This window comes from Oncorhynchus keta, chromosome 1 (assembly GCF_023373465.1).
Source record: "Oncorhynchus keta strain PuntledgeMale-10-30-2019 chromosome 1, Oket_V2, whole genome shotgun sequence".
NCBI lineage: Eukaryota > Metazoa > Chordata > Actinopteri > Salmoniformes > Salmonidae > Oncorhynchus > Oncorhynchus keta.
In genome coordinates this window covers 54,409,669-54,426,089 of record NC_068421.1, presented here as the reverse complement: position 1 = coordinate 54,426,089, position 16,421 = coordinate 54,409,669, and the positions used below count along the sequence as shown (strand labels likewise).

The 16,421-nt window shown below is 41.9% G+C and overlaps 1 protein-coding gene across 8 annotated transcripts; it reads right to left on the bottom strand.

Annotated features, from left to right (window-relative positions):
- Positions 1-65: 65 nt before the first annotated feature.
- On the bottom strand, positions 66-15,498 carry LOC118387903 (survival of motor neuron protein-like). 8 transcript variants are annotated; one of them, XR_008144852.1, is made up of 10 exons: positions 15,330-15,498; positions 15,081-15,158; positions 11,262-11,387; positions 9,704-9,910; positions 9,328-9,531; positions 9,078-9,215; positions 7,127-7,285; positions 5,354-5,417; positions 5,112-5,232; positions 66-271 (listed from the first exon to the last, which is right to left on the bottom strand). XR_008144852.1 is itself a non-coding variant. In XM_052527879.1 (9 exons), the coding sequence occupies exons 1-8, from the start codon at positions 15,375-15,377 to the stop codon at positions 5,355-5,357; spliced, it is 1,023 nt and encodes a 340-aa protein (XP_052383839.1). In that variant the 5' UTR covers positions 15,378-15,498; the 3' UTR covers positions 66-5,232; position 5,354. The 8 variants fall into 8 exon arrangements, 6 of the variants coding, with proteins under 6 accessions (XP_052383839.1, XP_035632628.1, XP_052383845.1 ...); XM_052527879.1 differs by having other exon boundaries at positions 66-5,232; XM_035776735.2 differs by lacking the exon at positions 5,112-5,232.
- Positions 15,499-16,421: the final 923 nt, after the last annotated feature.

The window sequence follows — 16,421 nt, the reverse complement described above, 5'->3', positions numbered from 1 at the left end:
AATATCTCCCAACATTTTCAATGCAGAGATGTAGGTAGTAAAGACATTTACTTCTTTATTTAAAGAGAAGTCTTCAAAAAAGTTTATTCAATTCTTAAACATTTACTTATCTAAAAGAGAAACATTTGAGAAAACACTATTTGTCCTCATACAGTGTGATGATTGATCAGATGGTAGCTGTCATCCTCGATTCCCTCGTTCCCCGTGAACACTCGCACAACTTCCCAATTCTTGCACCTTTGCCAACTGCACATTGCTGATCCACATCACACTGTGGGTACAGAGACACAGAGAACTTATTTATTTTCGCTCTAGTACACTGTAACCTACTTGACAATATCAGACACAAAATAATGGTCACTCAAATGATAAACATTTCGATGCTCAGGCATTTCTTAACACATTTCTACAATACAATTATATTATCATAAAGTCAATCCTAAACCCAATCCTTTTACCATGGGAACCCAACCAAACTTCTAATCCTAGGACAATGTCCGCTTACTACAGAGAAGAAACAAGTTTAGTTTGGCATGTCCATGTTTCTGTCTGCAATGGTAGCTTATAAACATATACAATCTAACAGTTTCAACAGTTTCACCATTATGAGCTATATGCATTAGTGTCCATTCGTGCAATCAATCAGTACACATGCTGTGTGTGAATTGATAGCACACAAAACCATCTGTCCAAGTCATTGAGCAATTTACTTTTTAGAAGTTAGAACCCTATTGGTAGGCCTATAAACCCTTTATAAAACGTAATCATGTTATTCCAGCAAGCATTAACTAAAGAACTTTTCAATAATCTTTTTTCATCTGGTTTTGAGTCTTCTTCAGGGGAGCGCGCTTCCAGAAAGTCGTGGGAGCTGGTCGTCAGTACCAACACAGAGTAGGTAGCGCTGAGGAGGAGGAGCTGGCTGCCGATTATGGTGCTGAAATGCACTGAACCTGATTGGAGTTCGACAGCAAAGAGACGCGGGCGGGGCAGGCGCAGCAGTAGGTCTAGACGTCTGGGCTCGTATTCCGGCTGGCAGACCACCTGGACCAACTTTTCATTGACATCATCTGTTACTATCATCATAACACTGAAATGATGGAAGGATTTGACAGGTGACATGTTGAGTCAAATGTGTTCACATTGCCTATACATTTGATTTATTAGGATCCCCGTGAGCCGACGCCAATGGTGACAGCTAGTCTTACTGGGGTCCAACACATAACGGGGGGAAAAAACAGTTTACATGTTAATGTTTCGAAATGTGTGTGAATTGTAACGTGTGTGTGTGTGAGCATCTATTAGTTCCACATGTCAGTACATAGACACGGGAGAGAGAAGTGCAATGGTGTGGATTTATGTTTTTTTTTGTATACATGTGCTTTTGCCATTTTCTAAGGGGAACATAACTTATTCAACTCAAACTCTGGCATTTTGTCTGGAAAACTGGCATTTCCAACATATTCTTCCCTCCGGAGAATTAGAGTTTTAGAGTTGACGCCCCAAAGTGATTGAGAGGCGTCAATGTGATAATCAAAATAGCAAAGTCTGAGTTGTTGGCTGGCTTTTTTCTGTTCACATGAAATAGCCATGCTGAATAATAGCTGTTAATAACCTGAACATCAAGGAAAAGGGTGGCTACTTTGAAGAATCTAAATATAAGTATAGAAAATATATTTTGATTTGTTTAACACTTTTTTGGTTACCACATGATTCCATATGTGTTATTTCATAATTTTGATGTCTTCACTATTATTCTACAATGTAGAAAATACTAAAATAAAATGTAAAAAAAACTTTTGACTGGTACTGTATATTGGCAGCTATTGTGTATCCTAGACAAAAATCCATAGAAATTTTACAGTGTTTCTGCAAAGAACTCTTTACATAAAATTGTCTAACTACAGTATTCAAATTCCCAATAGAGATACTAAATCAAACCTATTTTGAGAGTCTAAGGGTCATTTGAACTTTTGACCATCTACGTCAAACCACATCTGCTTCCCATCTCCTCATCCTTTACCTAAGAGTTGTTCCAAATTGGTCCCCAGTGTTATATCTGGAACACTGCGTCATCCACACAGATCATAGATTTATTAAAAGTTCAATTTCGTGGTGACTGGTGAGGGTGTGTGTCATTTAAGACTCAAATAATGATTTAAATCACATTCTCTGCATTTAGGCTGCACATATACTTGACGCATCTGAAAAATTGCATATTTTTGCAAATATTACATTAGTGTTTTATAAAAGTGTAAACATTTAAATAGTCCCTACTCGCTCACACATTTCTGAGAAACAGTTTAATTAATTGGCATAATATTGACACTATAGTTCTTATGTCCTGAAGAAAACTATATGGTGAATCTCAGGGATAAAGGTGAGGAGATGAGTAAACCATGCTGGGTGGTTTGAGAGACCCAATTGCCACCAGTCAGATATTATATTGTTTATCATGTCTGCTATCCTTTTAAACAATTACTATTCAATTGCATCTAAATAAAACATGTATAACAAAATGCCAAGGCATGTGACTTGGTCCTAATACTTTTCTCTTGACAAAAAAAAGCAAGTGACAAGTATGAAATAATTGAACGCAAACTTCCTTATCAGTAAGCAGACATCCGTGAAGCATGACCATTGGTCAACAATGTATTCCAGATGTCCTGAAACAGAGAAAACAGCACCCAGATTGTCCGAATATATACTGAACAAACATATAAAACGCAACATGTAAAGTATTGGTCCCATATTTCATGAGCTGAAATAAAAGATCACAGAAGAAATGTCCCATACAGACAAAAAGCTTATTCTTGATATGTGCACAAATTTGTTTACATCCCTGTTAGTGAGCATCTCCTTTGCCAAGATAATCCATCCACCCGATAGGTGTGGCATATCAAGAAGCTGATGAGCATGATCATTACACAGGTGCACCTTGTGCTGGGGGCAATGAAAGGCCACTCTAAAAAACAACAACACAATGCCACAGATGTCTCAATGTTTTGAGGGATCCTGCAATTGGCATGCTGACTGCAGGAATGTCCACCAGAGCTGTTGCCAGAGAATTTTTTAACATTTTACCATATGCTGCCTCAAACCTTGTTTTAGAGAATTTGGCAGTACGGCCACACAACTTGTAACTACGCCAGCCCAGAACCTCCATATCCGGCTTCTTCACCTTCGGGATAGTCTGAGACCAGCCATCCGGACAGCTGATTAAACTGAGGAGTACTTCTGTGTATAATAAAAGCTATTTTGTGGGGAAAAATGCATTCTCATAGGCTGGGCCTGGCTCCCACCCATGACTGCGCCCCTGTCGTCATGTGAAATCCAGATTAGGATTTAATGAATTCATTTCAATTGACTGATTTCCTTATATGAACTATAACTCAGTAAAATTGTGGAAATTGTTGTATGTTGCATTCTTTTTGTTCAATATATTTGCAATGAACAGCAGTAAAATAAATTCCTCAAATGAACTGAAACTAACATTTCCTGACAACAGCTGAGGGATCAACAATTCATTCTAATGGTTTCCACTTGACCAAAAACTAGCATCACATTATTTTCTCTTTCCCCCAAAAACTATCCTTGGCAAACCTTTTATCAACTTAAAAGTGTCAAAAAACTGAAAAGTAAAAGATAGTTCTCCAAAAAGCCTCTTAAAGAGCTGAGTTAACGCCATATTGAACTAGGGTCAACAAACCCCTAACTGCTTATCCACATCACCTTCTTGTCAAAACACACATTTTCAGTAAGAAAAAAACCTGCAAACTGTGATGCATCCCACAGAGCCCCAAATTAGACTACCTCTGTGTAGTACACAAACATTCAGTCTTTGGAACTCTTTTCCTGTTGCAACAGGACAGCTCTTTCCTCTTCTTCCCCAATCTTGGGTCCACCTCTACGCAGGCGACATCATTCTGTATACTTCTGGCCCTTCTTTGGACACAGTGTTAACAACCCTCCAGACGAGCTTCAATGCCATACAACTCTCCTTTGCTGCCCGCACCTGCCCGCCCGTCCAACATCACTACTCTGGACGGTTCTGACTTAGAATATGTGGAGAACTACAAATACCTAGGTGTCTGGTTAGACTGTAAACTCTCCTTCCAGACTCACATCAAACATCTCCAATCCAAAGTTAAATCTAGAATTGGCTTCCTATTTTGCAACAAAGCATCCTTCACTCATGCTGCCAAACATAACCATCCTACTGATCCTCGACTTCAGCGATGTCATCTACAAAATAGCCTCCAATACCCTACTCAATAAATTGGATGCAGTCTATCACAGTGCCATCCATTGTGTCACCAAAGCCCCATATAATACCCACCACTCATTGGCCGCCCTCGCTTCATACTCGTCGCCAAACCCACTGGCTCCAGGTCGTCTACAAGACCCTGCTAGGTAAAGTCCCCCCTTATCTCAGCTCGCTGGTCACCATAGCATCACCCACCTGTAGCACGCGCTCCAGCAGGTATATCTCTCTGGTCACCCCCATAACCAATTCTTCCTTTGGCCGCCTCTCCTTCCAGTTCTCTGCTGCCAATGACTGGAGCGTACTACAACAATCTCTGAAACTGGAAACACTTCTCTCTCACTAGCTTTAAGCACCAGCTGTCAGAGCAGCTCACAGATTACTGCACCTGTACATAGCCCATCTATAATTTAGCCCAAACAACTACCTCTCTCCCTAGTGTATTTATTTATTTTATTTTGCTCCCCATTACTTCTCTCTCTACTTTGCACATTTTTCCACTGCAAGTCTACCATTCCAGTGTTTTACTTGCTATATTGTATTTACTTCACCACCATGGCCTTTTTTTTGCCTCTACCTCCCGTATCTCACCTCATTTGCTCATATTGTATATAGACTTATTTTCCTACTGTATTATTGACTGTATGTTTGTTTTACTCCATGTGTAACTGTGTTGTTGTATGTGTCAAACTGCTTTGCTTTATCTTGGCCAGGTCGCAATTGTAAATGAGAACTTGTTCTCAACTTGCCTACCTGGTTAAATAAAGGTGAAATAAATAAATAAAAATTAAAAACCCATCAGAAAGGGAACAGGCAGGCAGTTATGAGAGCTTAATAGTACATAGCCTACCTGTGGAATTCCCCAGGGTGGTATCTTCGGTCCTAATATATCCTCATACGAGAATTACTCAGCCTGCAATCTTCAGTGACTGCAAAACTTAGGCCTTTACTTTTGTAAGATTCAAATAGACCTACAGTTTTAATCGATAGATAGTGTCAGTGCCTTCCCACATCCCAATTCAAATATTTAAAATAACCTTTGATAAAGCAGTGGAATTGGAATTGAAACCACATGAAGGTATATCACTTTACCTTATTCCTCTGCCTGTTTCTCTTTATCAGCCCTCCTGCGACTTGTTTTCGTCTGTTGCATTGCCTAAGTACCAACAAGTTAAGTTCCATATTTCATTATGGAATCACTACAAAGCAGTTCAGCGCAAAATCACGATCTGAGAGAAGGATATCAAGAGATGTCAATTTAAGGTTGACAAGAAAAATAGGTATTCATGTCATACCCCATACAAGACCCTGAAATGTTAAATGAGGAGTACTGACATTTACCTAGAAACCTACAGTGCATTCGGAAAGTATTCAGACCCCTTGACTTTTTCCACATTTTGCTACGTTACAGCCCTATTCTAAAATGGATTCAATCGTTTTTCGCCCCTCATCAATCTACACACAATACCCCATAATGACAAAGCAAACACTGTTTTATAGAAAACTTTACAAAAAAATGTTTAAAATAGCATTTACTCAATACTTTGTTGAAACACCTTTGGCAGTGATTACAGCCTTGAGTATGACGCTACAAGCTTGGCACACCTGTATTTGGAGACTTTATCCTATTCGTCTCTGCAGATCCTCTCAAGATCTGGCTGGTTGGATGGGGAGCATCACTGCACAGCTATTTTCATGTCTCTCCAGAGATGTTCGATCATGGTCAAGTCCGGGCTCTTGAAGGCCACTCAAGGACATTCAGAGACTTGTCCCGAAGCCATTCCTGTGTTGTCTTGGCTGTGGGCTTAGGGTCGTTGTCCTGTTGGAAGGTGAACCGTCGCCCCAGTTGGAGGTCTTGAGAGCTCTGGAGCAGGTTTTCATTAAGGATCGCTCTGTACTTTGCGCCATTCATCTTTCCCTCGATCCTGGACTCACCTCCCAGACAGTCCCTGAAAAACATCCCCACAGCATGATGCTGCCACCACCATGCTTCACCGTAGGGATGGTGCCAGGTTTCCTCCAGACCTGACACTTGGTATTCAGCCCAAAGAGTTAAATTTTGGTTTCATCGGACCAGAGAATCTTGTTTCTCATGGTGTGAGAGTCCTTCACCACTCTACCATTAAGACCAAATTGGTGGAGTGCTGCAGAGATGGTTGTCCTTCTGGAAGGTTCTCCCATCTCCACAGAGGAACTCTGGAGCTCTGTCAGGGACCATCGGGTTCTTGGTCACCTCCCTGACCAATGCCCTTCTCCCCCAATTGTTCAGTATGGCCAGGCGGCCAGCTCTAGGAAGAGTCTTGGTGGTTGCAAACTTCTTCCATTTAAGAATGATGGCGGCCACTGGGTTCTTGGGAACCTTCAATGCTGCATAAATGTTTTAGTACCTTTCCCCAGATCTGTGCCTCGACACAATCCTGTCTCAGATCTCTACGGACAATTCCTTCGATCTCATGGCTTGGTTTTTGCTCGGACATTATATAAACAGGTGTGTACCTTTCCAAATCATGTCCAATCAATTTAATTTACCACAGGTGGACTCCAATCAAGTTGTAGAAACATCAAGGAGGATCAATGGAAACAGGATGCTCCTGGGCTCAATTTCGAGGCTCATACATAAGTATTCAGACCTTTTGCTAAGTAAGGTATCCGTTTTTTATTTGTAATAAATGTGTTTTTTTTTCTTTCGCTTTGTCATTATGGGGTATTGTGTGTAGATTGAGGAGGGTTATTAATTTTAGAATAAGGCTGTAACGTAACGAAATGTGGAAAAAGTCAATAGGTCTGAATACTTTCTGAATGCACATGGCAGTGTCTCTGTCAATAGGAATGCATGGTCTAGAAATGGAAAAGGCTCTTGCTAACCATGTAGCAGCCGGTGTGGTAGCCACACAGGTACCAGGACAGGAGCATGCTTGATAGGTCTGTCACGGCTGAGTCTAGCCCATCGCTAACATCGGCCAGCACTGCTCGGGGGGGCCATACACACGGTGGACGTGGAGGAGGAGGAGGAGGCAGGAAGTCCTGGAGGAGAAGATACCATTATTACACCTACAGTGCATTCGGAAAGTATTCAGACCCTTTGACTTTTTCCACATTTTGTTACGTTACAGCCTTATTCTAAAATGTATTAAATACAAAACAAATGTCAGCAATCTACGTACACACAATACCCCATAATAACAAAGCGAAAACAGGTTCAGAAATTTTTGCAAATGTATACAAAACTGAAATACCTTATTTTACACAAGTATTCAGACCCTTTTTTACGAGACTTCGAGATTGAGCTCAGGTGCATCCCATTTCCATTGATCATCCTTGAGATGTTTCTACAACTTGATTGTAGTCCACCTGTGGTAAATTCAATTGGTTGGAAATTATTTGGAAAAGGCACACACCTGTCCATATAAGGTCCCAAAATTGACAGTGCATGTCAGAGCAAAAACCAAGCCATGAGGTCAAAGGAATTGTCCGTAGAGCTACGAAACAGGACTGTGTCTCTTTCTAGAGCTGGCTGCCCGTCCAAATTGAGCAATCGGGGGAGAAGGGCCTTGGTCAGGGAGGAGACCAAGAACCCGATGGTCACTCTGACAGAGCTCTAGAGTTCCTCTGTGCACTCCGCCAACCAGGGCTTCATGGTTGAGTGGCCAGACGGAAGCCACTCCTCAGTAAAAAGGGACATGATAGTCCGCTTGGAGTTTGCCAAAAGGCACCTAAAGACTCCCAGAAATTAAGAAATAAGATTCTCTGGTCTGATGAAACCAAGATTGAGCTCTTCGGCCTGAATGCAAAGCGTCACATCTGAAGGAAACCTGACACCATCCCTACGGTGAAGCATGGTGGTGGCAGCATCATCATGCTGTGGGGATGTTTTTCAGCAGTAGGGACTGGGAGACTAGTCAGGATCAAGGCAAAGATGAACAGAGAAAAGTAGAGAGAGATCCTTAATGAAAACCTGCTCCAGAGTGCTCAGGACCTCCGACTGGGGCAAACGATAACCTTCCAACAGGACAACGACCCTACGCACACAGTCAAGACAACGCAGAAGTGGCTTCAGGACAAGTCTCAATGTCCTTGAGTGGCCCAGCAAGAGCCCGGACTTGAACCCGCTCGAACATCTCTGGAGAGACTTGAAAAGAGCTGTGCAGCAACACTCCCCTTCCAACCTGACAGAGCTTGAGAGGATCTGCAGAGAAGAATAGGATAAACTCTCCAAATACAGGTGTGCCAAGCTTGTAGCTTCATACCCAAGAAGAATCAAGGCTGTAATCGCTGCCAAAGGTGCTTCAACAAAGTACTGAGTAAAGGGTCTGAATACTTAAGTAAATGTGATATTTAAGTTGGTTTAAAACATATATAAATTAGCAAACATTTCTGAAAACCTATTTTTGCTTCGTCATTATGGGGTACTGTGTGTAGCTTGACGAGGGGGATAAACAATTTGGAATAAGGCTGTAACCTAACAAAATGTAGTAAAAGTCAAGGGGTCTGAACACTTTCCGAAGGCACGTATATGAAATACAAGCGGAGTAGCTCTTATTTATAACTCAATTTATTGCACACGCACAACATAATACCACAGACATTGAATAACATTATTCTTGTTGGATGTACAGGCTGGAGGTACCTAATCAAATCAAAGTGTATTTGTCACGTGCGCCAAATACAACAGCACAGTGAAATGCTTACTTACAGGCTCTAATCAACAGCGCAAAAAAGGTATTAGGTGAACAATAGAGAAGTAAATAAATAAACACAACAGTCTCACACAGGTTGAAGATAGAAATGTAGGTAAGAACACACACAGCAGTCTCACCAGAGAGACCTTGGGCGGTGGCACTGGAGGAAAGAAGGAAAAGGGGTGATTGTTTGGTACCTCTCGCTGGCCACTTGGCTTCTTCTTATCCCCATGCTCCTTGCCAAAGTCATAGCTGCTTTTGCAATAGTCTTTTCCCTAAATATCACACACACACACAAATCTTACAACAAATATCAGAATTGTCACATGCCATAGTGACAAGTCTTACATAATTGAATGCAAACGTCCTTATCAGTAAACATCAGACCTCAGTAAAGCATGGCCATTGGTCAACAATGTATTCCAGGTGTCCTGAAACAGAGGGAACAGCACCCAGACTCACTGGAGCAAACTTAGGTGGCTGAGGTGAGGACAGCTCCTCTCGTCCCTCTTGTTGAGCTGTCCTCCAATCTCTTTCCATCCTCTTCCAATCAGCAATGTTGTTACTAGTGGAGCTGAACCCATCAACAGCCTAGGGACAAGAGAATTGCCTTATTGGACAGACCCACGCACTGCTTTATCCTGGATTGACTGACATGTTCGTGGTAATTTAAACTTTGATACTATAAAATGATGACCCTACAAGTAACACTTATTCCATCTGTCATACAATGCCAAAAATTAATGTTCAAGTGAAGTGTTACCCCTTGTTGCACTTTGGCATCAACTCTTCCTCTGTGGCCTCCCAGTTCTACTGGAGATAGCAGGCTGCTCAGCTCCAGCTCTTCCTCATTTCCGTAGCCTTCAAACTTCACCCGGCAGCGTTCGCCTCTCAACCACACCAGCACCGCTGGGTAAACCAGGCCATCCTCGGAGTACACCGCACGACACCGGTATCCCAGCCTCCACACCTGGTACACATAGGTGTTTTTATTACTACAACTGGTAGTAATAAAAGCAAGCTTGAGAAAAGGAACCGAAAGAAGTCGAGTTAACAGTGCTATCATGAATCTTTTACCATGGGTTTCTTTATTAGTCACACACCGTTGCAAAACGTTTTACACCGTAGCACATTTTGCTACAAGAACAGAGTGTTCTCCTGATAAAGACATAAAAACGCAGAATTCCTGCTTTTTGGTTTAATCTCATGATTTGGAAGGGGCCATCCGCTGACCACATGCCACAATCTCAGTCTTCTGTATAGCCTAACTCAGGAATGGCCAACTTCGATGGGAGTGGGGACCACAAAAAATCTGAACGCAGTGGCTCACAGGTCTGTGTACCCACATCCATACCCACACATGCAGTCAGAGCCGGCTCTAGCCTTTCAGGGCCCTAAGCAAAAGTTTGTTGAGATTCGGGGAGTTTTGATTCTCTCAGTTCTGGTGGGTTGTCTCCAAGCTTCTCTTTCGCTATCTTTTTCATCATTACATCTCTGAAGGATGAAAGAAATACAAAAGGAGTTGTGTTTCTCCTAGGATTTTTTCAGTAGCGTTGGCAAAGGTAGCGGGGGGCTGGGGTCTACCCCGCATTGGATTTTTTTTGGGGGGGGGGGGGGGACAACAACAACAGAGAATGTCACTTCTGGTGACTTTTTAAAACGGACATTCTACTCCAAAATAAATTCAAATTAAACACCATCTGAAATATAATTGTCCCTTTAAAACCATTATAACCTTTAGCTCGACTGATGCAGCATAGTGGCTTTAGGCTGAAGCATAGGGTTGCTCATCTGCATTTACCACTGAAGAACCCAAAGACTTGCATCAAATTCTACTTGCTACAAATATACGTTGTAACTTGTCCCTCTGACCGATTAACATGTATCGGCTTTTTTTGGTCCTCCAATAAATCGGTACCGGCGTTGATAAATCACAATCGGTCGACCTCTAAATGGGACCCTACCTCCCACTATTGAAAGAATCACAGAAAGAGCATTGTGGAAAAGCATCACCCCTACATATTCCAAGTGTTCATTTTCAACCTATGCCTAATTGATTACCTTTGAGTTTGTCTTCGGGTCAACTGGTCCTTTGGTCGGCACATATGATTCAGACAGTGTCTGCGGATTGTCTGCAAGCTTCTCACCGCTCTCTTTTTCAGCCCTCTAAAAGACTCCGTTTTGGAAAAGTGTTCTTCTATTTGGTTTTAAGACATTCCTCCCATCCTCAATTCACAAGGATGAATCTCATGACTTGGAAGGTGCCACCTGCTGACCACATCCCCAAAAACTCAAGTCTCCCGTAAAGCCTAACTGATTACCTTTGAGTTTGCCTTTGGTTCAACCGGCTCCTTACTCAACACATGAGATCTGGGGAGTTTTGAGTCTGTCAATTTCGGTGGGTTGTTTCCAAGCTTCTCTTTGCTCTCTTTTTCATCATTACAGCTCTAAAAAAGGATGAAACAAATATTACAAGAGAAAATGCAGGATTCGTTATTGGATCATTGTCATGTGTTGGGGGTATGATATTTGACCCGCTTAACTTTCTCATTCATCCTTATTCACAATTAATTCAGGATTACCTGTAATCATGGTAGCATCCACATTAATGTAGAAGTGTTTAGAAACATATTTTATTTATATCCTTATTTATATTAAAAGTAACTCCAAAAAGGCGCAATACATTAATTACCATTAATTTCTATTGGGCACAAAATAATCTGAAAGGCAGCCAGACATGAAGGAGACATTCATGCTATTTTTTGTGGGGTTTTAACACGTGCCTCCCATTCTTCGATTCACAAGGGGTGAATGTCATGAGTTAGAAGGGGCCATCCTCTGACCACAAAACATTTAGAGACTCAGATACCAAGATGAAACAATGATGAGAAAAAGCTTCAAGCCTGCACACCCCAAAAATGTCAGTCTATCTATAGACTTATTACCTTGGAGTCTGCCCTTGGGTCACTTGGTTCCAGACCTGGCACACAAGATTTGGACAATTCTGATTCAAACCATTTCTGTAGATTGTCAAAGCTTCTCACTACTCTCGTTTTCATTGTTTAAGCTCTGAAGTATGAATGAAACAAAGGAGATTCATGAATGTACTGTTTTTCGTTTCAAGACGTCGCCGTCAACAAATCAAGTCTTACGGGCACCAGTTTTGTCGTACCTGGACTACTGCTCAGTCAAATTATGGTCGAATTCTGGCCGCCACAAAGAGGGACATGGGCAAATTAGTTGGCCCAGAACAGAGCAGCAGAGCAGCATTTAAGCACCCCTTAAATGTACACGGGGAACTAACATCAATAACATGCATGTCAATCTCTCCTGGCTCACAGTAGAGGAGAGATTGACTGCATCATTACTTGTCTTTGGGAGAAGTATTAACATGCTGAAAGCACTGAGCTGTCAGTATAAATGCTCAGACACCCATGCATACCCCACAAGACATGCCACCAGAGGTCTCTTAACAGTCCCCAAGTCCAGAACAGACTATGGGAAATGCAAAGTACTACTGGATGTTGTTAAGAGATAGATGAGAGGGGTTGAGTGGAGCTGAAGGGTGGGACTAAAACAAAACACAAAAGATAACTAATGTAAAATATATTGTGTTTGTAAAATGTATATACACTGCTCAAAAAAATAAAGGGAACACTTAAACAACACAATCTAACTCCAAGTCAATCACACTTCTGTGAAATCAAACTGTCCACTTAGGAAGCAACACTGATTGACAATAAATTTCAAATGCTATTGTGCAAATGGAATAGACAACGTTTGGAAATGATAGGCAATTAAGCAAGACACCTCCAATAAAGGAGTGGTTCTGCAGGTGGTGACCACAGACCACTTCTCAGTTCCTATGCTTCCTGGCTGATGTTTTGGTCACGTTTGAATGCTGGCAGTGCTTTCACTCTAGTGGTAACATGAGACGGAGTCTACAACCCACACAAGTGGCTCGGGTAGTGCAGCTCATCCAGGATGGCACATCAATGCGAGCTGTGGCAAGAAGGTTTGCTGTGTCTGTCAGCGTAGTGTCCAGAGCATGGAGGCACTACCAGGAGACAGGCCAGTACATCAGGAGACGTGGAGGAGGCCGTAGGAGGGCAACAACCCAGCAGCAGGACCGCTACCTCCACCTTTGTGCAAGGAGGAGCACTGCCAGAGCCCAGCAAAATGACCTCCAGCAGGCCACAAATGTGCATGTGTCTGTTCAAACGGTCAGAAACAGACTCCATGAGGGTGGTATGAGGGCCCAACGTCCACAGGTGGGGGTTGTGCTTACAGCCCAACACTGTGCAGGACGTTTGGCATTTGCCAGAGAACACCAAGATTGGCAAATTTGCCACTGGCGCCCTGTGCTCTTCACAGATGAAAGCAGGTTCACACTGAACACATGTGACAGACGTGACAGAGTCTGGAGACGCCGTGGAGAACGTTCTGCTGCCTGCAACATCCTCCAGCATGACCGGTTTGGCGGTGGGTCAGTCATGGTGTGGGGTGGCATTTCATTGGGGGGGCCGCACAGCCCTCCATGTGCTCGCCAGAGGTAGCCTGACTGCCATTAGGTACCGAGATGAGATCCTCAGACCCCTTGTGAGTCCATATGCTGGTGCGGTTGGCCCTGGGTACCTCCTAATGCAAGACAATGCTAGACCTCATGTGGCTGGAGTGTGTCAGCAGTTCCTGCAAGAGGAAGGCATTGATGCTATGGACTGGCCCACCAGTTCCCCAGACCTGAATCCAATTGAGCACATCTGGGACATCATATCTCGCTCCATCCACCAACGCCACGTTGCACCACAAGACTGTCCAGGAGTTGGCAGATGCTTTAGTCCAGGTCTGGGAGGAGATCCCTCAGGAGATCATCCGCCAGCTCATCAGGAGCATGCCCAGGCATTGTAGGGAGGTCATACAGGCACGTGGAGTTCACACACACTACCGAGCCTCATTTTGACTTGTTTTAAGGACATTACATCAAAGTTGGATCAGCCTGTAGTGTGGTTTTCCACTTTAATTTTGAGTGTGACAAATTTGATTTCCATTGATAATTTGTGTGATTTTGTTGTCAGCACATTCAATTATGTAAAGAAACAAGTATTTAATAAGAATATTTCATTCATTCAGATCTAGGATGTGTTATTTTAGTGTTCCCTTTATTTTTTTGAGCAGTATATATACACATATATATATATATAAAATACTGCTCAAAAAAATAAAGGGAACACTAAAATAACACATCCTATATATACATACATACATACATACATACATACATATGGGGGACTGGAAATCATGCAGTCAATTACATTGATGGAAGCTACAATATTAAAGCTGCTCTACCCCCTAAAAATGTTTATAAAATAAACGCACAGTACTACATAGAGCCATGACTACATGGAACTCTATTCCACATCAACTAACTCAGTTAAGCAGTCAAATCAACAACAACAAAAATGTTAAGATAAAACTACACCTTTATGGAACAGTGCGGATTGTGAAGAGACAGACACACACTACTATACACTTTAATATTGATGTATTATGGATTTTGGATTTTACACTGAAATAAATGTATATAATCCCAACATGTAAAGTGTTGGTCCCATGTTTCATGAGCCGAATAAAAGAACCCAGAAATGTTCCATACGCACAAAAAGCTTATTTCACAAAATAATGTTGCATCCATCCATCTGACTGACCGGTGGCATATCAAGAAGCTGATTAAACGGCATGATCATTTTACAGGTGCACCTTGTGCTGGAGCCAATAAATAGCTACTAAAATGTGCCGTTGTCACACAACACAATGACCCAGATGTCTCAAGTTTTGACAGAGCGTGCCATTGGCATGCTGACTACAGGAAGGTCCACCAGAGCTGTTGCTCTGTTAATTTTTCTACCATAAGAGAAATTGACATTCATTTTGCCTCCAATGTCATTTATGGTATGGACAGTGAACTCAAATGCAGTTTATCAGGCGCTTCCTTCCCCTTTGTCTTGTCTCCTTGAGCTGAAGGAAGCTAGCTAGCTAAGTAACGCTACATCAGAGCCAAGTATTTAGGGGAGAAAACATATATGGCTCTGCACTAAACCAAATTAGTTCATCCATCCACTTGTATACTTGTCAAACTTTACCCGAAATGTTCGGAGGGCTTCTTCATAGGCATTTACCAGTGCGGAGTCGTCAGTAGCCACAGCTAAAGACACGTTATCCTACATCAAAACAGTAACAACATACTTTACATTTTAACTTCGTAATAATAAGTAGCTAGCAATGGACGTTAGCTATTAACTTTCTCAGTGGTTAACTGGCTCATCATCAGCTTGGTTGATATTGTAACGTTAGTTAGCTAGTAACTTAACGTTATGCGATAAAACCCTTACCTCGACTCTTTCACTTCGGAAAACAATACTTTCATAATATTCATCCATAACTAGCTAGTTGAATTAAACACACGTATTAACTTGTTATATTTTTCGTGACATTAGGCCATTGTCAAGTTTAGTAGCAAACGCTTTGATTGTGCATCGTTCAAAACACCTGGGAAACTCGGAAATATCCGACTTCAGTGTGTTCAAGATAACTACAAAGGTGGGAAAATGAGTTTTGAACCGTCATCCAACTTGGAATTCCAAGTAGGACACTCTGGCATCTGTCTAGAGCACCGACTTGAAGGTCATGATTTGACCACGTTTTTTTCCGAGTTCACAGTCATCTTGAAAACACAATTAGGCTACTTTAATGGTGCGTTCACGACAACTGGGAACTCGGAAAAATACGGGGTCAAATCATAACGTCAATGATCTTGTCGGAAAGTCAGAGTTCTAGTTGGCCCTCCATATTAATTACCGTGTTAGGATAACCACAGTGAGTTCCCCAGGGTGTCTTTCCATGCACCCCAGATGAAGAACGCGAGACCTCTGTATTACAAGCTGCAGGTCTACCTGCAGGTCTACCTTACTATTTTTTTATTTTTTTAAAGCACGCAATTCCAGAAGAAGCAGAAGATTAGAACGTTCCCTTTCATCTGTGACTAGAGTTTCACACCGATATCAGTCCATAAATTCGGGGCCCAGAAATACTAACGATCAAATATAGGCTAAGCAGTCACATCTATTTGTTAATAACATAATCCGCCGATTTATCAAGGAATTGATCAACTGCTACAAAGTTGACAGTGCACCAAGAGAAGAAGAACATCGATAGCCTATATTGTATTTGTGGACTAGTGTGCTATAATTTGATTTCATCACAACTACGCTATTCAAATCAAATCCAATTTTATTTGTCACATACACATGGTTAGCAGATGTTAGTGCGAGTGTAGCGAAATGCTTGTGCTTCTAGTTCCGACAATGCAGTAATAACCAACAAGTAATCTAGCTAACAATTCGAAAACTACTACCTTATAGACACAAGTGTAAGGGGATAAAGAATATGTACATAAAGATATATGAATGAGTGATGGTACAGAG